Consider the following 25,108-nt stretch of genomic DNA (forward strand, 5'->3'; position numbering starts at 1 on the left):
TCTTGGCTTATTTTTTTTTCTTCTCTTATATTTTACAGATTGGCTCACTACTGCCAACTCCGAGATGTCCAGACCTTGGCTATGCTGTGCAGCGTGTTTGAAGCCCAGTCCCGGCCTCAGGGGTTACCAAACCCTTTCGGGCCTTTCCCTAACCGTTCTTCTAATCTTATGGTGTCCCACAGTCGATATGTAAGTTCATGTTTTTCTGGCTTCCCTTAAGGTCTGTTTTTTCCTCAAATGTAACTTTGAAATGGGATGGTGTTTGATGCCAGTGTGTGTTCCTCTTCCTTCTAGCCCAGCTTTACCTCCTCGGGGTCCTGCTCCAGCATGTCAGACCCAGGGTTCAACACCGGCGGCTGGAACATAGGTTGGTGAGGGAATGGGGAATGGTACAGCCCACATTGGACTTTGGCTATTCCTGAGGCTTGGTGAAGGCTGTTCATGTGAGAAGTTTAGTTGGGGTATAATAGGTTTTTTTTTTCTTCGTATCCCAATAATAGATTTCTCTGCCCACATAGTAAGCCAGATCAAGCTGAATAGAAAAAGAATAAGAACAGGTTTATTTGAGTAAAGCAATTCCAAGGTGGGTTCTCCAGTTCCATAGATCGAGGCTAGAGAAGCCACCGGGAGGATTCAGGGGGAGTAGGTCAGTCTATGGATGGGGACCAGGGTAGAAATTGTGGCGTTATAGAGGGGGATAGAGAAGGAGGAGAGGCAGTAGGAGAAGGGAGAGGGAGAGAAGGTGGCTAAGGAGAGGTTGGCTCTCAGCCTTTGTCCTGGTGTCTTCCAGATGATGCAGGGGCGAGCTGGAGGTTCCACCCGAGTGGTGCACACGTTCTTCTCTGGTTCTCACTGCTTTCCGTTCAGTGAACAGGGCAGTGTCGGCTCACGGCCTGACCTGGGGCTGCTGGAGAGGCTGCACTGGGACTTGTCCCATCCCATAAAACCCAGTGCTTACCCTTCGTCCTCCACACCCCCTTTTCCACTGTCATCTGCTGCATCCCATCATCCGTTTCTTCCCATGATTCCTTTTAGTGGACAGAAATAAAACAGCTTAATGACCATGATCCTAATTTTCTTGATTATAAAAGTAGAACATGAGCTGGTGCATTCCTTTAGTCCCAGCACTCAGGAGGCAGAGGCAGACAGATCTCTGTGAGTTTGAGGCCAGCCTGGAGCCTGGTCAACGGAGTGAGTTCCAGGACAGCCAGTACTGTTATATAGAGAAACCTTGTCTCAGAACTCCCCCCCCCCAAAAAAAAACCCCAAAACAAACCAAAAACCAAAAAAAAAAAACCCACCAAGAACATGAGCCAGCTGTAGTAATACACACCCATAACCCCAACTTCTTAGGAGTCTGAGGCCTGCTTGGGCAACACAGTAAGACCTTACATCTTAGAAAATAATCCTAGCACTCAAGAAGTGAAGGCAAGAGGATTGAGAATTAAGGGTTAGCCTGGGCTACATAGAGAGATCTATCTACACACACACACACACACTCCTACCCAAGAACATACATATATATGTACTACATGTCCTGTAAAGAAGAATAAACAAAAAGTATCAGAGAAAAAAATAGCAATGGTTGATATCTTCACATCTCTCACTTAATAACATCTGTTAACATTTGAGAACATTTTCTTCCTCTCCCCCTCTTTGTGTGTGTGTGTATGGGTGGGTAGTTATTTGATTTATGCTGTTTTGTATCTGCCTTTAATTTTATCATGAGCATTTTTCTCGTGTCATTTAGCGTTTTTGTAACAGATCGTTGCATCACATTCTACTGTATCATTAAGCCATGATTTGCTTAGCTATCACATGTACTTAATTACCAGTAATTACCAGGTTCTCTTGCTGATAAGTGTCTGGACACAGGGATGCCTAGGACAGAGTAGAGGAGGACTCGGATCCTCAGTCTTCAGTTCGCATACTTTGTTTCCAGAGAATAGAGTGGATACATACCGGGGTGTGGGAGATGGGAGGGGAGGGGCTTACTATTTCCTGTGCCTTCTCTGACCGCCATATTCACTTCTCTTTTGCTTTTCTTTAGCCGGAAGAGAGACAGAACACGTGTCTTCACCTTGGGGAGAGTCTTCTCCGGAAGAACTCCGCTTTGGGAGTCTGACCTACAGTGACCCCCGGGAGCGGGAGCGCGACCAGCACGACAGAAACAAAAGGTAACCAGCCGCCTCGCCCAACCATAGCTGCAGAGTTCACGACTTCAGAGTCAAGCTTTGAGAAGATGACATTTCATAGAAATGCTGTTAGGGACTGCTTTTCCCTTAAAGGAGCTAACGGAACCTTTTGGGTTTATCCAGACTGCTGGACCCTGCCAATACCCAGCAGTTTGATGACTTTAAGAAGTGCTACGGAGAGATCCTCTACCGCTGGGGTCTGAGAGAGAAGCGGGCGGAAGTGCTGAAGTTTGTGTCCTGCCCCCCTGACCCTCACAAAGGAATTGGTGAATATGGATGTTTTTCTTTTCCTGCCGCTGTCTGGTAGGCCCTAGGCCCTAATTTGCCTGTAGGTTTGGAAGGTTGAACTTCTTTCTCATTTATAGGCAGAGGATTCTGAAGCGTTTGAGCCTTTTCTAAGCTGCTGCAAACTTTGCTTTTCACAGCAGGGTTCACTTCTAGCATAGCAGCAGTGTCTTAGACATAGTAAATGATTATCCACATTTTCAGCTTCCAGGTATCAACCCTGGTGAGCACAGTGGAACCCATGGCAGAGGAGAAGGGAAAATTAATCAATTAAACATTGTAGTAACTATACTGTGGCTGGAGAGATGGCGCAGGGCTTAAGAGCACTGGTTGTTCTAGAGGACCTGAGGCCAATTCCCGTCACTCACATGGTGGCTCATGTTGGTCTATAACTCTACCTGGAGACTCCGAAGCCATTTTCAGACCTCTGTGGGCACTGCATACATATGATACACAAACATACATGTCGGCAGAACAGCCATACACATAAAATAAAATATCTTTTCTAAGGGGTAGTCTCAGTATGGTTTGCTGATAAACTGGAGATGGACCGAAGAAGAGAAAGATAGCTTTGATGATTCCTGGGTTTCTAGCTAATGTACTGAGAGATAACAATATTATACCGCAGATAGAAACAAATGGAAGGACACTGGAAGTCAGAATTGCCTGTGTGCATGTGTGTGTGTGTGTGTGTGTGCGTGTGCGTGTGCGTGTGCGTGTGTGTGTGTGTGTGTGCGCGCGCGCGTGTGTGTGCGTGTGTGTGTGTGAGAGATGAAATGGCGGTCTGGAGAATTCACACAGTCAGTTAGATCTGAATCTGGTTCTCAGGAGAGATTGTATTCAGCAAGAGCTGGTAATTTGGGGATCTTCATTGTACGGTTGGTATGTAAGCCTATTAGAGTATGTATTATCCAGGCATAGTGACACACCTAAGCCAGGAAGAAGAGGCAGGGGAATGTCTGTGAGTTTTAGGCCAGCTAGCGGGATACATAGTGAGACCTTGTTTCAAAAAAAGGTGTATTTATCTGGAAGCTGAGGCTGGAAAGGAAGAATGTAGGGAGCACAGTCTTCCCTGGTCTGGCCTGGACGCTGAGAGAAATGAGTGCTTGGAGTTGCATCCAAGATGAAGATGGAGAGCTAAGGCCAAGATGAGACACCATTAGATTGGTGAGAAGCCCCACTGTCCCTGGAGGAGATGAAGCAGAACTAAATCTTTCCTTATGGGAAGAAAGTGGACGGCTTCCAGAGTCCAGTGCCTGGCCACACATTTCCCCTTTTTCCCTCGGACCTTAGTGAGCGTCTGTATAGAGAGTTTTTGAAAAGGTGCTAATTGCACAAGGAGAAGTAATATTGGCAGTAAAGCTTAGGAGCTGGGAAACGGACAAGTTGTTGGCAGGTGACTTCTAAGGCCTGAGTAAGTCAGAGAAACAGGCCAAACCCTCCCATGGCTTAGGGACCAGGGGTGTCTAATCCTCTGGGAGGGGCTCAAAGATGAACTTTAAAAGCTGATTTTGTTCAATGGCCCTTGGAGGATCCTCGACATTTCTCTACTCGTTTGCAGAACAGGTCATGACCCCAACAGAAAACTGTAAGCTTATTCTGCAGAGAAGAGAAACACGTTTGCAGTTTGGATGGGTCTACTTCCCATAATGACTGCAAAGAGGCTGGGGACCCAGAGGAGACCCAGAAGCTCCCAGAAAGAGAAAAGAGTGCCAGTGTGAAGCATGAGGAATGTACATGGCATCAACTCTGAGGGTTGGCCCTGGCTACTAGATGACCAGGCAGCAGGCTCTCTAGAATTCTCAGGAAAAGAATTTCCAACCTGGAATTTTGAACCCAAGTGATCAGCCATGTACATGGTAAACTTTGGGTGTACTTAAGAAACAGGTCTAGATTCAGTCCAGGAGCGGAAGGAATCAGTGTTGATGGAGAGTCCTCACTGTGACTGACCTAGGGATGGACCCATGCACACAGGAGCGGAAGGAATCAGTGTTGATGGAGAGTCCTCACTGTGACTGACCTAGGGATGGACCCGTGCACACAGGAGCTGAAGGAATCAGTGCTGATATAGAGTACTCACTGTGACTGACCTAGAGATGAACCTGTGCACACAGGAGCGGAAGGAATCAGTGTTGATGGAGAGTCCTCACTGTGACTGACCTAGGGATGGACCCGTGCACACAGGTGCTGCAGGAGCTGCCTCCAAGGAGAGAAAGTTGAAAAAAAATCGAATGTATTTCACTGTTGAGTATATTTATAGAAGACGCAGACATTTGAGGGACAATTTGGAGATGAATTATTGATAAGTACATAGCAAGCTAAGCAAATGAAAGAATGAGGCAGTTACTAATTCTGGGAAAAACAAAATGTGCAAGAAAGAGAAAGTGTCATAGAACATGGCTTGAATAATGTTCACTTAGGTAAATAATGTATAAGCCAAATGTGGTCTAGCCAAAACAGAGCTGGGGAGAGAGCGCCAGGTGGTGCTGTGTATGGTGGGGAGACTGGAGGAGAGAAGAGTTCTCACTCTGGGAAGCCATCAGACAATGCCTGAATATGGTACTCAAGAATTAGCTTTGTGTCCAGCATGGTGGTGCAAATCTCTAATCCCAGCATTTACAATGCAGAGGTGGGCTGGTCTCTGAGTTCTAGACCAACCTGGACTACATAGTGAGTTCTCAGCTAGCCAGGGCTAAAAACAAACACAGACAAACAAAAAACCAAGAATAGAACAAAAACAAAATAGCTTTATGCCCACCTTGACAGCACAGACACTAAAATTGGAAGCTCTATATAAGGTTAGCCTGCCCCTGCCCAAGGAACACATACACTCATGAAGTATTTAACTGCTTGTTATTGTAGATGGAGGCTGCTAGTTCATTTCCCGGCCACCCAGACCCAAAAAGCTCACACAGAAACTGTATTGATTACAATGATTCAGGCATATTTCTAGGTATCTCTTACATCTTGAATTAACCCATTTCTATTAATCTGTGTATTGCCATGAGGCTGTGACTTAATGGGAAGGTTCTGGGTCCTTCTCTTTCGGCAGCTACATGGTGTCTCCTTGACTCCACCTACTCTCTCTCTATATCTCTATTAGGATTTCCTGCCTGGCTTTATTCTTCTAAACCATTGGTTGAAACAGCTTCTTTTATTAACCAGTGGTAATAAAACATATTCACAGCATACGGAGGGGAATCCCACATCATCCCCCCCTTTTCTGTCTAAATAAAAGGAAGGTTTTAAATTTAACATAGTAAAATTACATACACAAAACAGTTATCAAGCAAGAATTAATAGTTACATTGTTTAGTCCATTTACATTTGGCAAATTAAATACTCTATCATATCCTTGTGAGTCTAAAGTTTTATATCTAGTTTATCTTTTATCATAACTAAAGAAAACTATAAATAAAATTATTCTTCAACTCCATCAAAGACTCCAGAAGGATGCAATATTACCTAAGTAAACAGAAAGTGCATGTAAGCAACTTCCAAAACTCTAGAGTCACTTTGAAGGCAAATTCCATAACAATTTTCTTCAATGCCCATCAACCTTTTTGAAGTAATTGGTGTTTCCAGAAGCAGACATGTCTCACTGTCGAGAAAAGTCTAAGTTCTTAAAACATTTTAAATGCCATATTCTGTATGTCTTTGAACAGTTTGAAGAACATCTGTCCATCTGAAATATATCTCTATATACCTAGAAAATCTAATATGACTACAAGTTTGACTATTACAGATGATTATCTGTTAATTCATATACATTACATTTTAAAATGAGCTACACAAACATATAATTCTTAAACAAGAGCAGAAATACATATACACAGTGTAACAAAATCGACCTTAAATCTGTATCAATAGGCCAAGATCCATACCAATGCAAAATATTCATATCTATGTCATATCCCCCTTTTAATGAAAACAAACATTTATAAACAATCATTATGGGAATTTGGGCATTGTTTTTTCCAAACTGCTTCCTGCTGTTTGTTGGGCAAAGTATTTTTAGTGTTCACAGAGATCTTTCAGGGGGTTCTTGTTCTACCAAACTACTTTAGCCTGGACGGAATCCACAGGTTCTCATCTTGTTGTTATTTTTGTTTGTTTGTTTGTTTTGAGACAGAGTTTCTCTGTAGCTTTGGAGCCTGTTCTGAAGCTAGCTCTTGTAGACCGGGCTAGCCTTAAACTCACAGAGATCTGCCTGCCTCTGCCTCCCTAGTGCTGGGATTAAAGGCATGCGCCACCGCCACCACCACCACCACCACCACCACCACCGGTCTCAGGTTCTCATCTTCTGTGGAAATAAAAGCAGAGCCTCTTAAGCAACATACCCTTAGGCCCAAATTTTGAAGTCAAGTTACCTTTATGTTGATTTAACTTAGCAACCCCAGAATCAAATGTCTCTTTAGTCAAAAAATTCAAAGAAAACTTAATGATATGCATAATCCAGACTCTCTGTATTTTCCATCTTTAAGTGGCTTATTTTTCTTTATTCCTTTAATCTATGACTGTCTGTACTCTTTTATATTACTTTTAGTTTCTCTTTAAAGATTTCTTTTTATAACTGTCTCTACTCTTTTTTCTCTTTCTCCCAAACTTACATACATTTTAAAAGTATTCTATGACCTACTCAGAGGTTTATTTATGTCTGAATCTCTCATTATTGTGTATCTGTAATCATTTCTGACCAGGAGCGCCTTTTTTAAAAAAAAAAAATGCTAAGCAGGCATGGCTAGGACCAACTCTGTAACCCTGCCTGTTTGTTCCACCCAGTCTAACATGGCAGATTCATGTTCACCATTTCTGAGGGCCGTGCACACTGCCCCAGCTTCATGGACGCAGCAGGTGTATGTCGCCATTAAGCAATTTATAACAAGCTGCTCATAGATCCCATTTAAGTGCTCCCTAACAGAGCCAGCATGAACCAGGAAGCCAGCTCTTAAAGGAGCCACACAGTTTTTGCTGCTAATGCAGAGTTAGGAAGCCATCTTTTCTTTGTTTTTTTTCGAGACAGAGTTTCTCTGTACCTTTGGAGCCTGTCCTGGAACTAGTTCTTGTAGACTAGGCTGGCCTCGAACTCACAGAGATCCACCCACCTCTGCCTCCCCAGTGCAGGATTAAAGGCATGCACCACCACTGCCCAGCAGGAAGCCATATCTTAAAGGAATCTTGCCTCTACTTGCCCCTAGCAAACAGAGCCCACCTGAGAAAATGCTGCTACCAAGAAACCATGCTTAATTCTGTTCTTTTGCATCTAAAATTCCTTCCCAAGATCTCTCAGGTTTTATGTGAGTGTAGTTGCCCTACATTGGTGTGCCATTTTGATGTGTGGGATGTTCCTCCGTATGCTGTGAATATGTTTTATTACCATTGGTTAATAAAGAAGCTGTTTTGGCCAATGACTTAGAAGAATAAAGCCAGGCGGGAAATCTGAGCAGAGATATAGAGAGAAAGTAGGCAGAGTCAGGGAGACACCATGTAACTGCTGAGGGAGAAGGACCCAGAACCTTCCCGCTAAGTCACAGCCTTGTGGCAATACACAGATTAATAGAAATGGGTTAATTCAAGATGTAAGAGATACCTAGAAATATGCCTGAGTCATTGGCTGAACAGTGTTGTAATTAATAGAGCTTTTGTGTGATTATTTGTGTCTGAGCAGTCGGGAAATGAACGAACAGCCTCTGTTTACATATTATTTTGTTTTTGCAGGGAGGCATTTAGGGGTGTTTGGGATTTGAAGCTGTGTCTCTCTACATAACCCTGGCTGTCCTGGAACTCACTATGTAGACCAGGCTGGCCTTGAACTCACAGAGATTTACCTGCCTCTGTTTCCCTGAGTGCTGGGATTAAAGGCATGTGCCATCACACTTGACTGTATTTCCTAGTTCTAGTCAATATTGCATGGAGATGCTTGAGCATCAGTGTTTATTGCAGCATGATTTATAATAGTTAAGTTATTTACCCAGCCTAGGTCTCCATCAACAGAGGAATCAATAAAGGAAATGTGGTGTATGTACACAATGGAATTGTATTTGTCCATCAGGAATGAAATTGTATCATTTGCAGGAAAATGATGCAACTGGAGATTATCCTTTTAAGTGAACTAATTCCATCTCAAAAAACAAGTGTCACACGCTGTCTCTGACTTGTGGGTTTTAGATCTTAATGTATTTAAAATCATGTATGTATATGACATGACAGCCTAAGAGAGGAAGGAGAGGGATTGGGAGGAAAAGGGAGGGGAGGGAAAAGAGGTGGAATAGGCTCAGAGAACATCCTATATTTACATGAGTGTCCTTACAAAACACAGATTCATTTGCAATGAGTATGGGGTTGCTTTATAAAGCAGCCTTCAGCCGCAAGACGATAAAGGAAATGATGGGGTGAGTAGGCGAGATTTCCTCTAGGGAGTGGCAGGGAATGCTTGGGCTTTGATGAAATGCATAAAATTGTTTGACTCTGTATGTTGCATGTGTCTCTAGTTTCCACTTGAGAAAACAAACCAGAGAAACGTTTGTAAGTATAGACAATAAATAGCAAAGTTATTTTAGTAAGGTATACCAAGGTGTACATGCTTAAAGAAATACAGATACAGAATTCTATTTTGACAATGTATTATTTTTTTCAGAGCATCTAAATACAGGAGAGAGTATCAGGAAGAGATTTATGATAGCCTAGAATAATTTGTCTTTTAAAATTAGTTCTCAGGAAAACATCTGCATCATGGAGATATAGAACTGATGTCAACCGTCAGTCAGCCAAACCCTTGTTAGCATCTCCTGCTTGGAAGCACCGTGCAAGACTGTGCAGGCGACACAGGGAAATAGATGTGGGTGGTGTGTGTGCGCGTGTGCAGTTCAGAGGGCCTGGAATAGAAGGCAGATAAGTGATAGTCACAACTTAGTATTGACAGTGTGGGGATGCACACCCGTAATCCTAGAACTTGGGAGGTAGAGGCAGAAGGATCAGGAGCTCAAGGCCAGCCTCAGCTCCACGTCAGTTTGACAGCACATTGGTCTACAGGAGACCCTGTCTCAAAACGTCAAAAACAAAATAAAAACCCTAATAAACAAAAGCAGAATTAGCGCATATCCTAGTACCAATAAAGACAATGTCACAGGATTGTAGAAAGGGAGCAGGAGGCTTATGAAGGAAACTCACAGGCAGAAGCATCAATGGAAGCCGTGATTGCAAATATACACAGGAGTCAGTTCATCTGAGTTTGGAGGAGCTAGCTGCCCAGGTCCAGGGCATAGCAAACATTGAAGACAACAGTTGCCTTTCTATTCTGTCTGTAAGAGTCACCAGATCTGCAGACACCACACAGGATCCACCAACTCAGCCACATGTGGTGCCCGTACCTGTACTGTAGTGCCCTGGCGTCTGCGGGGCTGAGGAGTCTGCTGCCAGCCTGTGTTCTGTAGCAGGGTCAGTGTCAGTTCAGAGCAGGGACAGATGCGCCAGGAAAGGAGGGGAGGCACTCGGTCTAGGATGAGTTTGCTTCCTTAGGGATAATTCCTTAAAGGTTCAGATCTGCCCACGTAAGTTTGTTTAAATTAAAAAAAATTACTTATTCTTACCTAATTATATTTTTAAATTCTGGTTCTTTTTTAAGATTAAAAAATTATGTGTATATGCCTGCTTGAGTTTACGTAAACCACGTGTTGGAGACTAGAAGGGGGCATCAGACCCTTGAGACTGGAGGTACAGGTGGTTGTGAGCCTCCATGTGCTGTGCAGAACCAAAGGCAGGTCCTCTGGAAGAGCAACAAGTACTCTTAGCCACTGAGCTGTCTCTCCAGCTCTCCTCTAAGTAAACACTTTTTTTTTTTAATTAAAAAGGCAAAGGCAGGAGCTGACAAGATGGTTTAGTGTGTAAAGTTGCTTGCCACCAAGCTTGAAAACCTGAGTCCTAGTCCCTCTCTGGACCTACAAGAACCCAACCCCAAGTTGTCCTCTGACCTTTATGCCCATGCTGTGGCGTGTGCACACCCATGCACATATACTCAAAACAAATAAATGTAATAAGAAAACCAAAGCTATTTTAAGACAGTAGGAGACAATTCGCATGACACATGACCATTATTTAGGGTAGTTTTATCTATGTGTTCACTCTGTATATGACTGCTATGGTCTTCTTGTCCTTAATGGTTCCCTGCGATGTGCATTTTAGAATTCGTAATAAGAACTATTATTGGATCCTTTTCTCCTTCTGAATTCTAGAAGGCTAAATGTAATAAGAGGCCATTAAAGCATGTTTTATTTTAATTTATTTAAGTATAACTTAAGATGAAGGATATGATGGAGGAAGGAAATAAGATTTTCTTATATATTTATTTTTTTTTTCAAGACAGGGTTTCTCTGTAGCTTTGGAGCCTGTCTTGGAACTTGTTCTGTAGACCAGGCTGGCCTTGAACTCGCAAAGATCCACCAGCCTCTGCCTCTCGAGTGCTGGGCTTAAAAGGCGTGCGCCACCACCACCCAACTATAGTTTTAATTTGATAAAGATTTTTTTGTCTTATGTTCATGAGTGTTTGGGCTGAATGTATGTTTGTAGTTTTAGCAACCATGTGGGTGCTGGGGACTAAACCCAGGTCCTTAGTAAACACAAATGTTCTACACTGCTGAGCCATCCTCTCCAGGTCCGATTGTTCGTACTGTCAGAAGGAAGGAGAGGAGCCACCAGCCTCCAGAAATTTGAAGAAGTGGTAGTGCAGATGAAGGGGTCCCGCAACCCCCGTTTAAAGGCTTCTGTTTGCTCAGCAAAGTTAGAGGAGAGAACAGCAGGCAATAGACAACAGCCAAGACGTGTGGGAGAAATTTGCAGTGTGGCAGTGAGCCAAGGGAGCAGTGTGAGGAAGGCAGGAGCAGCAGGTCCTACCGTGCCTGGGCTCTTCTCTACCCGTGCATGTAAAGTGAAACACGCTTTTCAGTGGGGGACCTTCAGTGGGGGACCTTCAGTGGGGGACCTTCGGGTGGCTTTGCTCCCCGGCGCAGATGTGCAGTGGGCAGGTGATGTGGCTAAGTCAGGGTTTCAGTTGGCCCCGGTGGGGAAAAGGATCTGTGTATGTTTGTAAAAGCAGGAACATGGAATTAGTGCAGGCACTCCAGGCTGGCCGAAGAAGACCCTGAAACCAGAAAAGGCAGGTATATCGAGGAGGCGGAGGTGTGAACTAAAGAGAGCTGAAAGGACAGCTGGTCGGGAATCCAGGAGGTGGATTTTTGGAGACACAAGAATTCTGTTAAGAAATAGAGGAAGATGGCGACCCAAGACTAGAAGTCTACCATGTCCATGTGTGTGTGCGTCTATAGAAAGACCAGAAGTCTTCCGTGTGCATGTGTGTGTGTGTGTGTGTGTGTGTGTGTGTGTGTGTGTGTGTGTCTGTAGAAAGTTGATAGATGGAGATGCAGAGGAAAAGGGAAAGGTAGGCAAAGCCAAACGGCCTCACCTCATCGAATAGCAGTCTGAGGCAATAATGGGACATGGTGCCCACCTTTCCTCTTACCATAAGACTTAAGAAATGGTGTTTCACTCAAGGCCAATGTAGACAGCCAGAATTTGGACAGTGTTAAGCATGAGGGTGTGGCTCTGAGAATAGACAGGGCACACAGAAAGGTGTGCAGTCTGCAATGGCCCCAGAGTAGCAGGAACAACCCAGGGACATACAGGCTGGTATACCAAGTAGAAACTGGAGCACATCACAGGCTCTTCAGGAGGTAGAAACCCTGCCCTGGCACAGAGGTGGGACAGTGCCGTGGGGTTCTGATATGGCCAGCTTACTGCTCAGCCAGTAGGATAACCACTGGTGGTAAAAGCCACCGGCTGTCTCCTCAGTGTTTTTCGAGTCATTCCCTTCTCTCTACACCCAGGAGTAGTAAGAGGCAGCAGGTACAGCAATCCTCTGCTGCAGAGCACTGGGTTTCCCACAGGACCTCAGAGCCGAGTGCTGCCTATGCCCCCTGCCCTCATCCTAGTAGTAAAGACAGCTCCTAGTTAGGAGAACTATCTAGATGGTGGGAGTTCTATCATTTAGAAAAGAAAATTGGCTTTCCGGACTTGGTGACACACACCTTTAATCTAACTCTCAAGAGGCAGAAGCAGGCCAGCCTGGTCTACAAAGCAAATTTCAGGACAGCCACAGCAACACAGAGAAACCTTGTCTGGGGGGAGAAAATGAAGGAAGGGAGGGAGGGGCTAAAGAGATATCCTAGTCAGTAAAATACCTGCCACATAAGCAAGCTTGTGTCCCAAACACCCAAGTAAAAATCCAGTGTGAGACACACGTCTGCAACCTCAATACTGGGGCTGAGGAAATTGGGGATCCCCTCTTGCTGGCCAGCCAGTCTAGCCACTGTTTTGAAAAAATGGGGTGAAGAAAGATAGACACCTGACATCGGCCCTGACATAAACAAGGACACATATGCCTGCGCTCACACATATATTCAAACTCACACGTGCACTACACATTCGTACATGGAAATAAACAGAAAAGCAGAGCTGGGTCGTAACTCAGAGTGTTTGCCCATCGTGCAATAAACCCCAGGTTCGAGTGGTTCTCTAACACCATATAAAACTGGGCATGGTGGTTTATACTTGTAATCGCAGAACTCAGTAAAATAAGGAGTTCAAGATCATCCTCAGCTCCATAGTCTGTTCAGGTCAGCCTGGGACACACAAGGCCCTACCTCAAAAAAAAACAAAAACAAAACAAAAACAAAAAATAAACCCTCACTGGTCTGCCGGAACCTGCCAGCATCCTGGGGGAGTAGGTACCCACTCACCAATGCCCAGTCTTCTTTTACCGGAACCAAACTAACACTGTCTCTTGCTTTGCCCATCTCCCCCATTTGCAGAGTTCGGTGTGTACTGCAGTCACTGCCGGAGCGAGGTCCGTGGCACGCAGTGTGCCATCTGCAAAGGTTTCACGTTCCAGTGTGCCATCTGCCACGTGGCTGTGCGGGGGTCATCCAACTTCTGCCTGACCTGTGGGCATGGTGGCCATACAAGCCACATGATGGAATGGTTTCGGACCCAAGAGGTCTGTCCCACTGGGTGTGGCTGCCACTGCCTGCTGGAGAGCACCTTCTGAACATGAGAGGGTGGGACTGTCCGAAATCTCAGAGGACTCTGTAAATGCTGGAGACACAAGAATTCTGTTAAGAAATAGAGGAAGATGGTGACCCAAGACTAGAAGTCTTGGCTTTCTGCTGGTGGTGGTGGAAAGTTCCAGAACCCGGGTTATTCAGGAGCACAGTCCCCTCACAGACTCAGGAGCCTTTGCCTTCCCTTCTCTTTGGCTGCCGGGGGCCGGATGGTGCTGGACGAAGGGAGGGAGAGCACAGAGCTGGCCCTCCTGCACTGTCTGTGGATGTTTTCATGGGGAGCAGCACCTTTTTCCAGAGCGCCAGCCTTTGAGGTGCCCTTGAGCCAGGAATGGGCTCTCCAGATGCCAGTATAACATCAAATCAGCGACAAAAGACAGTCTCCTGAGCCAGAGGACGCTGAATGTTAGTGTCATCGACAAGTGAGCCCATGACATCTGTGACTTCAGAAGCTGGTACCTTTGATGAGTCAATGAGCAGAGGCCTTATAAGATACAGTACTAAAGTGTAAGATATGTTGTACTTAAAGACTTTTTTTCCTGAACTTGGGGCTTGCATATTATTAGTGAGTAGCCGTACCTGAGTTTCATTGCCAGCCCCTTAAGGAGTCTTAAAGTGTATATATTTTTAAGTTTCTCCTCTATCTGCTTTCCCTTGACTAATAAAGCTATACATCTTGTTTTTATCTATAAACAGGTATTATTTATACTTGAGAAGGAACAGGAAGTTGACCATCTCAGTGGCTCGTTTTGCACTGTACTTGTGATTGTGGTTAATTGTTTCGGAAGGACTAGAATTAGTCCCATGATTCCTAAAGGAAGCAGTGTTTGACTTTGATCATCTGATGGGAGGAAATGGAATCTGACATTAAGGTTCTTCCTAGCCACAGAGTCTCATAATTATTTCTTCCAGCCAAAGGGAAATTAGATTGCATTTCCACATCGATACCAAAGTCTCCGTCTGCCTCCGGACAGGTTGGCTAGGCTCCAGGGGCACCTTGAACTCCCTAACAAACTCATCTCTCTTGCTCCTTCAGGATTTTCAGTTCTTTCACATGTATATGCCAGAGAAGAGAATTAAAACACAAACAAAACAAAAAACCACATACTGAAATTTCCTCTCTCTTAGAAATTTAAATCCCGTAGGCCTGTGATTTGGCTCACTGGGGAAAGGTGCCTGCCACTAAGCTTCATAACCTAAATTCAATCCCCAGGACCCACATGATGGAAGGGAGGACTGATTCAAAAGTTGTTCTGACTTGTGCATGTGTGCTGTGACATGTGAATGTACATACAAGCACACAGACACACACTAAAACATGGGATTAAAATTTTATTATTCCAAATTGCGAGATCTAAGTCATCTGTGTCATTGGAGTGTGATTGCATATGTCTGTAATCCCTTCTTTGCAGTGTGATTGCAGATGTCTGTAATCCCTTCTTTGAGGCTGAGCTGAAAGGATTGCAAGTTTGAGACCATCCTGGGCTGCCTAATGAGTTGAAGGCCAGCCTAACTTGTATAGCAAACACTCTCTTAATAAGAAACAAATAATAAAAACAAGGTCTGAGGGATGTAGCTTAGGGATGGGATGCTTGCCTAGCATGCATGAGGCCATGAGTTCAGTCCTCAGTAACACTGCCCCCCACAAAACCACAGAACACCTCCATGTTCCATAATAGGAGAATGTGTGTATCACTCTGTTTGCAACTGTGATTTAAGACCCATGAATGGGTTAGGAGATCAGTCTTGTAGAGTATAAAACTCAACATTTATATATATATATATATATATATATATATATATATATATATATATATAAAATATTTATTTATTATGTATACAGCATTCCTTCTATGTATGCCTACAGGCCAGAAGAGGGCACCAGACCTCATTACAGATGGTTGTGAGCCACCATATGGTTGCTGGGAATTGAACTCAGGACCTTTGGAAGAGCAGGCAATGCTCTTAGCCTCTGAGCCATCTCTCCAGCCCCCCAACATTTATATTTTTAAGGATTTACTTTGTGTGCATGAATCTGTGTGTGTGTGCACGCATGTGTGTGAGTATGTGTATGCGTGTGTGTGTATGTGGAATAGAAGAAGTCATCTGGATCCTTGGTGCTAGAATTACAGGTGTTTGCAGGACACTTTGATTGCTACATATTTGTTCAGGGATCCTAACTTGGGTTTTCATAATTGCAAAGCAAAGACAACTGTTGAGCCATCTCTCCATCCCCCAAACCATCATTTAAAGGAAGTGAAATAATGTAGGAGAGAAATGATGATATAGTAACACACACAAACACAGCGTGTTTGTCAGTATATACACACACACACTTGCACGCGTATCTTATGATAAAGGTTGAGATTCACCTGTCCCCTGTGGTATTGATTGGTCAAGAGACTCCATGGCACAAGCTTGATCTTAAACTATGTGCCAAGTTTGGGTACCAGTGTCCCAGGAGCATGAGCCACCAGGTGTGCTGGGATGAGAGAGAAAGGCCCGGGACATCTGGGTTTGTTAGTACTTTACTCTTCCAGCCCTGTCTGTGTTGATGCTGCCATGATACAGGTGGCCTGGTGTACAGGTGCAGGGTCTGTTGGGTCCTCTATGAATTCACACCGCTTGTAGAACAGTCTCTTCCTCTGTCCCCATTGAGGATGGAATGCTTTTCTTGTGTGGATTATTCTTTTAAGAGCATTGTCTTCCAAAACAGAAAAATCCTAGTCACTATGAAGCCATTTCAAGTTTAAAATGCTATATAAAGGGCTGGAGAGGTGGCTCGGTAGTTGAGAGCACTGGCTGCTCTTCCTGAGGTCCTGGGTTCAATTCCCAGCACCCATATGACAGTTCACAGCCATTTGTAACCCTCATCCCAGGGGATCTGATGCCCTTTTCTGGCCTCTGACAGCACAAGGCATGCACGTAGTATGTACATATACATACAGGCAAAACACTCATTATGCATAAAATAAAAAATAAAGCATTATATAGTATCTTTCAATATGCTAGGGTTTTTTTTGCATTTCTAAGTTACCAGAATAAAAATTTACTATTTTTCAAAAGTACCCACATTTGGAAACATATTGGTCTGGATGCTGGCTAAGGTCACTATCCTCTGCCTCAGAATGGATTGTTACAAGTAGCTAAGTCCCTTTTTATTGTGTTTTGTTTGACGGGGTCATTATGTCACCCAGCTGGCCCTGAATTTGAGATCTTTTATCTCCAGAGTGCTGGGACTCCGGGTGAACACCACCACACATGGGTTTTGTTTAAAATATTATAACCTGTATCCTAAATACCTTTGAATTTGTCAAGGAAAACTTCCTAGATGGAGTGGCACATGCCTTTAATCTCAACACTTAGGAGGCAGAGGCAGGTGGATCTTTAAGAATTCGAAGCCAGCTTGGTTTACAAAGAGAGTTCGGAGACAGCAAGGGCTACATAGAGAAACCCTGTCTGAAAACACACTCACACACACACACACACACACACACACACACACACACACACACACACAGAGAGAGAGAGAGAGAGAGAGAGAGAGAGAGAGAGAGAAACTTGCCAAGGAAAGCAGTGCTGGCTAATGTACCAAAGGTACTTCAGCCAACCCGCTGACTAGAATGAGTCATGTGTTCTAGGTGACCATAGGCTTGGTTCTGGACTCTCACCTCAAGCTACCAAGAACTCAATGCTCTAGCGCTTTCCTCATGGGTGGCAGGTAGAATCACACATACGCTTAATTTTTAACAAGTTTTTACTATGAATGCATACAGTCTGCATTTGCTGGATCCACAGCGGACATCATGCCCTTCCCGGTGCTTCCTTGGAGGGCTGGCAGGAAGGAGGGGAGAAACCCAGGTTCTTTTGTAGGCTTTAACGCAGCAGGAGCTCAGGAGCCAGCAGCCTTTCCTGTCAGAAGAGTGGGTGTGGGGCAGACACCGTAGGTGAGGCGTTAGGGAAGTCGGCTAAGCAACGGAATAAGTGTGGGGTTCGTTTCAGCAGCTGTGGAACAGTAGTTGAGGAGAGAGGGCTGTGAGTCACACTCCTGCTGCTTGATGGTCACCATTGTCATCCCGTCCTCGAGACTAGAGGCAGCAGGTGTCACACCCCTGCTCAAAGGGTCGATCTCAGGGATAAAACCCACATTGTTTGTCACCCTTGAATCTCTTGCTCTTGAGGAATCAGAACTAAACCTGTTCTGTTGATACTGTGTGTGTTGGCACGTCACTGAGCTGATGTCAGGAAGTTGGCTTTCTTCTTCAGGCTCCGAAGGCCTAGTTTGGTTTATCAGGTATTTCTAGGAGAAGGGCACTGTGAAGGAGTCACACACCACTGTGGACTCTGCTGGCGGGGAGTCTAGTAGGAAGGGCCTATGCCTTGCTTTCTGGCTTCCAGGAAGGAAAGGGATAAGAGAGCATCCAGAGGGGACGATATGACTGAGCTCCTTGAAAGGGTGGGTGTTTCCAGTAGGGAGGAGTGGAAGGGCACGTAGCGGGCTTTGCCAAGGACAGACAGAACAGGCAGCAGCTTGAAGGGCACAAGCAGTTGCTTATCGGCGCGCGGCGCGCAACACAGACCGAAGCTGATAAGCAGGGCTAGGGAGAGGCAAGCGTCAGAACGCTGCGCCAGAGAGTCTGGGATTTATCTGGAGGCTGGAGTCTTCATCCTTCCTGACTCAGAAGCTGCTGCTGGGGTCTCCCTCCTTCCTACCTGCTTGCCCTTCAGGCTCTCCAGCCCACCCTGCCTGTGTGGAGTGGTGTCAGTATACAGCCCTCACCATTGCGTCATCCTTCCCTTGCCCAGAACGAGCAGCTAGTTAATCTCCACCTGGACTCCTAACGCAGTACACCTTGTGTCCAAATGCGTAGGCCTTGTGCCCCATCCACCAACACTGCAGCAAATGCCAGGCAGGCATCCTTTGGTTCCCTTGAGATCCTAGTCTCAGAAGACCACTCCACTTCACATCCCCACCTCAAGTCCTCGGTGGTTAAGCTTTTCTAACCATTGACTCATTCCCTTGGTGCAGTCAAGCTCCCAGAGCCCAACAAAACGGGTACTAGGGATGAAGTTCAGCTAGTGGAATACTTACCTTGTGTGCATGAGACCCTAGGTTTGATCTTCAGCATCACTTATACTAGGGTATAATACATAGGTATCATCCCAGCATTTAAGAAATAAAGGCAGGAAGATCAGGGTCTCAAGGTCAACCATATCAGCGTGGAGAGTTTGGGGCCAGGCTGGGCTACTATGTGAGACCTTGTCTCAGGAGGTGGGAGCCAGGGGACTGGGGAGTTGGTTCAGTTGGTCCCTTTCACGAACATGAGGACCTGCGTTTGGATTCTCAGAACCCGCACTAAAAAAATGGGGTGTGGTAGGATGTGTCTGTAATCCTAGCTCTGGGGTGCAGGGGAGACAAGTGGGTCCCCAGAGCTCATTGGCCTGCCAGTGTAGCCATTCGGTGAGCTCTGGGATCAGAGAGAGACCTGGTCTCAAAAACATGAGGTGGAGTGTGGTAGAGGAAGACAGGTAGCGTTGACCTCTGGCCTCCATAAGCCTGTATCCAGGATGCACACACAGAGAGGTGTATGCACGCACAGGACTCGGGCATGTGCTTTACTTACACGTGACATTTGCCATAAGGAGAGTACAAAACCAACAGCGATCTAGATGCAGAGGCTCATAAAGCAAAGTGTGTGGGGAAGGACCATGGAGCTTTCCGGCCCTCACCCAGACGTTACGCTCTTGACACGTCACATCTTCAGCAACCTTGAAACTCTTCAAACGCACCCCTTTGTGTTTTTAAGGTGAATTTATTATTTAAGTGTGATTAATATGATTGATAAAATTATCAGACACTGGTTAAACATTTGACCTTAGGTCCTTCTCCTTCAAGGCCAGGGGTAAGGCTTCTCGTGATAGAGTTGTGATAGAGTTGGTTTCCCCGGCAACCAGAGATCTGAACGTCACGGTATTAGAATAAATACTCCTACAATTAAGAAAATGACCGAGGTCATAGGAACTCTATGTCAGAAACTCCAGCCAAGACCAAATACTAAAAAGACTGCCACCGTGTTCCTACTGCTAGGGAAATGACAAGGATTTTTAGTAGTCCTATCAGGAACCGGAGTGGAGGCCAAATAATGCACAGCTCATTAAATAACTTGGGGAGGAAAACAGGGTCTCCACTCACATTCAGGGCTGTTTTAACCCACACGTTTAAAAGTTTTCTTTTGTGTGTGTGATGCATGTGTATTTGTGTGTGATGCATGTGTATTTGTGTGTGATGCATATGTATTTGTGTGTGATGCATGTGTATTTATGTGTGATGCATGTGTATTTGCAGGACTTGCTTGCCTATGTCCTCGTGAGTAGAAGCCAGAGGTCATCACTGACTGTCATTCTCTATTGCTCTCCACATTTACCCGCTTGAGATATGATTTTCCTACTTAGCCCTGCCTGTCCTGGAACTGCCTATGTAGACCAGGCTGGTTTGTAACTCACAGAGATCCTCCTGCTTCTGCCTCCTGAGTGCTGAGACTAAAGGTGGGCGCCACCACTGCCCAACTCCACCTTATGTTTTTGGGGCAGGATCTCTCACTGAACCCTTTAGGATAGACAAGTGAGAGCCTAGAGCCTGCCTGAGACCACCATCCAGGCACCCAGGTGTGCACTGCAGTGCCAGCTTTTATGATGGGTGGGGGTCAAACTCTGGTCCTTTAATGCTTCCACAACAAGCACTTTACCTGCGGAACCATGTCCACAGCCCCCTGACACACACATTTTAAAGAAGACAGCTAACCATGGTGGTGCACGCCTTTAATCCCAGCTCTCAGAAGGCAGAGGCAGACGGATCTCTGTGAGTTCTAAACCAGCTTGGTCTACGTAGTGAATTCCAGAACAGGCAGAGAGACTCTGTCTCAAAAAGCAGAAAACAAAAATAACAACAACGAAAGTATCATAGGTTTTTATTCTAATTACAGAACTATTTTAAATTTTGTTAGTTCTGTCCTTTCTATCCAAGCCCTATATGATTTTTCATTTGTAGGGTGGTTTGTTTGTTTGTTTGTTTTTTGTATTTTCATTGTGGGAGCCCACAGAAGTGAGTCTATTCCACTTTGACCAAAGGTCAGAGAGTTCAGGCCTGTTTCTGCTCCTTCAAGGAGATGACAGGAGGTTTGACCCAGGCAGTGACTGGCTGCCTACAGGATGCTTGGCCTAAGGTATAGTTGCTGCACATCCTGCCTAAACAATAGAATACTTAACTCAGAGTGTATTTGCTTTATGCTTCAGGTATTGAAGAGTTAATTGCTCCATTTAGTCTTTGTATCATGTTAAAGCAGTCTTTTGCCTTCTACCCCTCCCCCCTTTTTGGATTGGGATATATAAGCATATGGAAAATAAATGCAGACGAATTCGGTATTCACTAGATTGCCCTTCCAACTCTATTCTGTCTCTGTGTCTCTGTTCCTTTTGCCTAATATTTCTAACCCCATGTTCCTACTCTGGGACACGTGGACCCTGTAGAGGCAGGACCCCAACAGATGTCTTCCCAACATAATTTTTTATTTGTAGTGTTTTTGTTTTTATATTTTTACAAATTGAAAGGATACAGAGTAGAGCAATAGAGGAAGTCACCCTCGTAAACAAGCCATCCTATTAGAACATCTGAACTCTCAACAATCAGTGATTTTGCTAATAGAGCAATGATAGTATTATTTCAGGAATGTTCTAAAATGGTCCAAGCAAGGCAGCACACACTTTAAATTCCAAGACTTGGGAGGTGGAGGAGGGTCAGGAGCTCAAGGTCATCCTTGACAGCACGCTGAGTTTAAAACTAGTCTGGTTGCAGGAGGCCCTGCCAAGAGCTGGAAGGATGGAACACAATGAAATTGTATTGAATAGTAGTCTGACTTTTTAAGAATGACTTTTTTTTTTTACCCAGTGCAAGTCCCTGGAAGCCCATACGAGTTGTTGTCTATATTAGCAGTTTGTTCCTTTGTATGTATTTGGTGTCAGAGCCCTTGGAACTGGTTCAGGATGCAATCCCAGCATTTGGGAGCCCGAGCAGAAAGATTACAAGTTGAAGGCTGCCTGGGCCACAAAGTAAAATTTAAGGCCACCGTGAGATACAGAGCAAAACCCTGTCTCAAACAAAGTGAAACAAACAGACAAAGGAAAGAAGTTTGCTTTGTTAGTTTCTTATTCAAAAACAAAAATGTGGGCTGGAGAGATGGCTCGGTGGTTAAGAGTGCACACCACTCTTGGAGACCCAGGTTCGATTCTCATGCCTTCTTCTTGACCCTGTGGGCAGGTATACTCACATGTGCGTACACCCACACACAGGCACCCAAACACGTGCATCGTGCAAGTTAAAGATGAGCGAATCTCAGCAAAGAGATGGAACCTGCCAGATAGTGACCAAATGGAAATGATAGCACTGAAAATATAATAGAGACTAATAACTTGCTGGATGAAGTTAAAGGATGAATGGAGGTGACTATAAATCATGGAATTTAAGAAGAGATCAAGAGAATTTACTTAGTCTGAGTAAACAAAGCTGACCAGAAATAAAATGAGTGCCCGGGGCACCAGTTGGATGATGGCTGAGGATCCTTGTATCACTGGAGCCCGAAAAGCTGACTGAAAAGAGAGGGGTCGAGGAGGAGTTGGAAAAAGTGCTGCCCAGAAACTCCTCAATTCAGCGAAAAGCATAAACCTGCTGATTCAGTGAAACTGAGATCTGTGTGTGCATCTCAAAAGTTTATCCATCCCTGGAGAGATGGCCCCTGAGCATGTATTACCCTTCCAAGGACCTGAGTTAATTCCCAGCACCTAAACCAGGCAGCTCACGATGCCTGTAACTCCAGCTCCAGGGGATCCAATACCTCTAGCCCTTAAGGCATGAGCATGTGTGTTCAAGTGCACACAGGGCGCATGCGCTCTCTCTCTCTCTCTCTCTCTCTCTCTCTCTCTCTCTCTCACACACACACACACACACACACACAGACGCACACGTGCAAAATTAAAAAGAAATCCTTTAAACAGATCTCATCCTGCTCTTGCAGAGGAGGACCTGAGTTCAACCCTGAGCACCTACACTGGGGTGGCTCAGAACTGCCTGTAACTCCAGCTTCCAGGGGTCCAGTGCTCTCTTCTAAACCCTGCACTCACACGAGCACATACCCCCCCGCCCCCCACGGCACACAGAGACACATAATTTAAATAATAAATGTGTGATGTACACCTGTCCTCCCAGCATTTGGGATGCTGAAGCCGGAAGATCGTGAGTTTGTAGTCAGCCTTGGGCTATATTATAAGCGTCACAGCTCTGGGGTGGACATTATCTGGAAGCGCTACCCGAACAGGTGTAAATAAGAAGAAACAGAGGAGGAGACAGCAAGTTTAGACAGAAGAGATTTTCAGCTCATTTGTTTGTGCAGTGGCAGAAGTTGCCACTATTGAAAGTTGAGCCCACCGGTGTTGAACTGTACTGAGGTCAAACTTTGGAGTAATTGCGAGGCCTTAACAAATTCTGAGTCTGTGGAGGAAGAGAACAAGGGTCGCAGAATGAATTCCACCTGAGGGAAGTTCTGTAAGCTCCAAGTGGAAGCTGAGAGGCACGAGAGAAGCCCGGGAGGTGGGGGGACACAGAGAAGATGTGAGACTTCCAGGACTGAGCTGACAGACAGGAGGGACGAGAACTCCGAGCCTGGGAGGCCTTAAGGAAGCTGTGGGGCTTAGCAGGCAGCTCCTAAGGGAAGGAGGCAAGGAAACAGGAGGGTTCCACCGGTGCGAGAGGAGCAGGTGTCTTAATAACGAGAGAGTTGTCCACAGGGTGGGTCCTGGAGGGTACAGCAGGCTTGAGGAGCCAGAGAGAGGACTCTTACCGAGTCGGTGAGGAGAGACAGATAGTTGGGCAGGCGGAAGGGAGAAGCCGCTGAAGAGGTAGACTCTAGAATTTGGAACCAAGTAATGATGAGTGGTAGAAGCCAGCAGACACCAACGGTCTACACACACCTTAAGAGAGTCAAATCAGCGACGTGAGCCAGTTTGAAATGCTGAGCCGTGGCCATGGCTGAGAGGCATTCTCTACCACTGCCACCCGAAGAGAGAGACCTCGGGAAGGGAGTAGTGTTTGGAGACCCTCGTATGTTAGAGGGTGGAATGGGTAGCGAGGAGAGAAGACAGTACTAGGTGACCCGAAGGTTAACTTTTCTGATTCATGCGTGAGAAGCTCAAATGTGGCTAGAGCACGCAGGCAAGGTGCCCACATTTGGATAGTATGGCCCAGTTTTTCTCGGTAAATGTGCAACAGGTACTAAGTAAGGCCCCAGCTGGTGACCCAGGGCCCTGAGGGCATACTCCTCCTTTTCTGTAGCATGGGAAGAAGACGGGAGAGTTAAGTTCAGAAGATGTCGGGCGGAGCTTGGAGGAGGTCCTGTTGAAGCTTACAAAAAAGACTTGGCAATGGGCACAAGTAGGAGTTCACATGAGGAGCCAAGAGCTGTCTCATATAAGGAGTGGACAAGAAGGAAGAAGGAATCCAGAAGTGTAGGAAGCCAGAGAGAAGTGTAAGAATTTCATCCTTGGTGGTGGGGACAATGAGTGACTGAGTGTTTTCTACCTGGGGTAATTGCCTTGTGAACTGGAGTGATAGCTAATCCCAGATAAGCAATCTGAGGGGCGGACAGCTGGACCTTAGAGGGTGAACCCTACGTCCCCATCTGAATAGAAAATTTAATAAGGTAGAGGTGTTGGCCTGGCTCATTTGCAGGGATGAACTACAAAGGAGGAGATCACCTATGCGTTGTATGAGCTTGGATTTAAAGAGGCAAAGAGTAAATCAAAGGCTGGATGGCGCCTGGCCAGATAGATGTGGGCTGTCCTGGACCCCTGCGGGAGGACGGTTCAAGTGAGTTGAGTAGAAGGGTGAGTATCTGGGTCAGTCCAAGTAAAGGCAAAGATACTTTGTGGCTGGGGAGCAAGAGGAATGGAAAAGAAGGCATCCTTGAGGTTTAGGATGGAGAAGGGGGAGGTCTCTGAGGGGTTGACAGAGAGGAGAGCATAAGGTTAGGTACTATGGGGTGAAGGGGAACCAGGCCGAGCTGATAAGTAGAAGATCCTGAAGCAAGTGGTAGGCTCAGCTGTATTTTTTTTTTTTTAACTGCAAGTAAGTAAATGTTAAAGAGGGGAGGTGTGGGGCATAGAAGATTTTTTCTTCTTTACATTTTTTCTTCTTTAAAGGTCGACATGAGAGGCTTAAGTCCCCTGAGACTTTGGAGAGAGCAGGTATTGAGCCTTGATGATATATTTGGTGGGGTTTTGTAATTGAGTGATGGGGGGATTATGTTTGGCTCTAGAGGGGTTTGGGATGACCCATACAGGGGGAGCCACCAGGAGGCCAGTAAGAGAAAAGGCATGTCTGATTGTGTGGTTTGAAGGAGGAGAGGATTGGCCAGGAAGCCTGGGGTCAAGCGGATGGGGAGAGCAAAGGAAATAGAGGCTTCCCAGCAA

At 45.4% G+C, this 25,108-nt stretch overlaps 1 protein-coding gene across 4 annotated transcripts in view; it reads left to right on the plus strand.

Annotated features, from left to right (window-relative positions):
- Wdr59 (WD repeat domain 59) overlaps positions 1–14,284 on the plus strand; it is a 69,899-nt gene extending 55,615 nt beyond the window's left edge. For 3 of the 4 annotated variants that reach the window (XM_048437227.3, XM_048437228.3, XM_048437235.3), the window contains 5 exons: positions 39–189; positions 295–367; positions 2,051–2,177; positions 2,319–2,461; positions 13,343–14,284. In XM_048437227.3, the coding sequence (XP_048293184.1) occupies positions 39–189; positions 295–367; positions 2,051–2,177; positions 2,319–2,461; positions 13,343–13,578 (730 nt within the window). In that variant the 3' untranslated portion in view covers positions 13,579–14,284. The remainder of the gene's footprint in view (positions 1–38; positions 190–294; positions 368–2,050; positions 2,178–2,318; positions 2,462–13,342) is intronic. The other variant, XM_048437233.3, reaches the window with a different exon arrangement.
- Positions 14,285–25,108: the final 10,824 nt, after the last annotated feature.

Source organism: Myodes glareolus, chromosome 22 (assembly GCF_982192425.1).
Source record: "Myodes glareolus chromosome 22, mMyoGla1.1, whole genome shotgun sequence".
NCBI lineage: Eukaryota > Metazoa > Chordata > Mammalia > Rodentia > Cricetidae > Myodes > Myodes glareolus.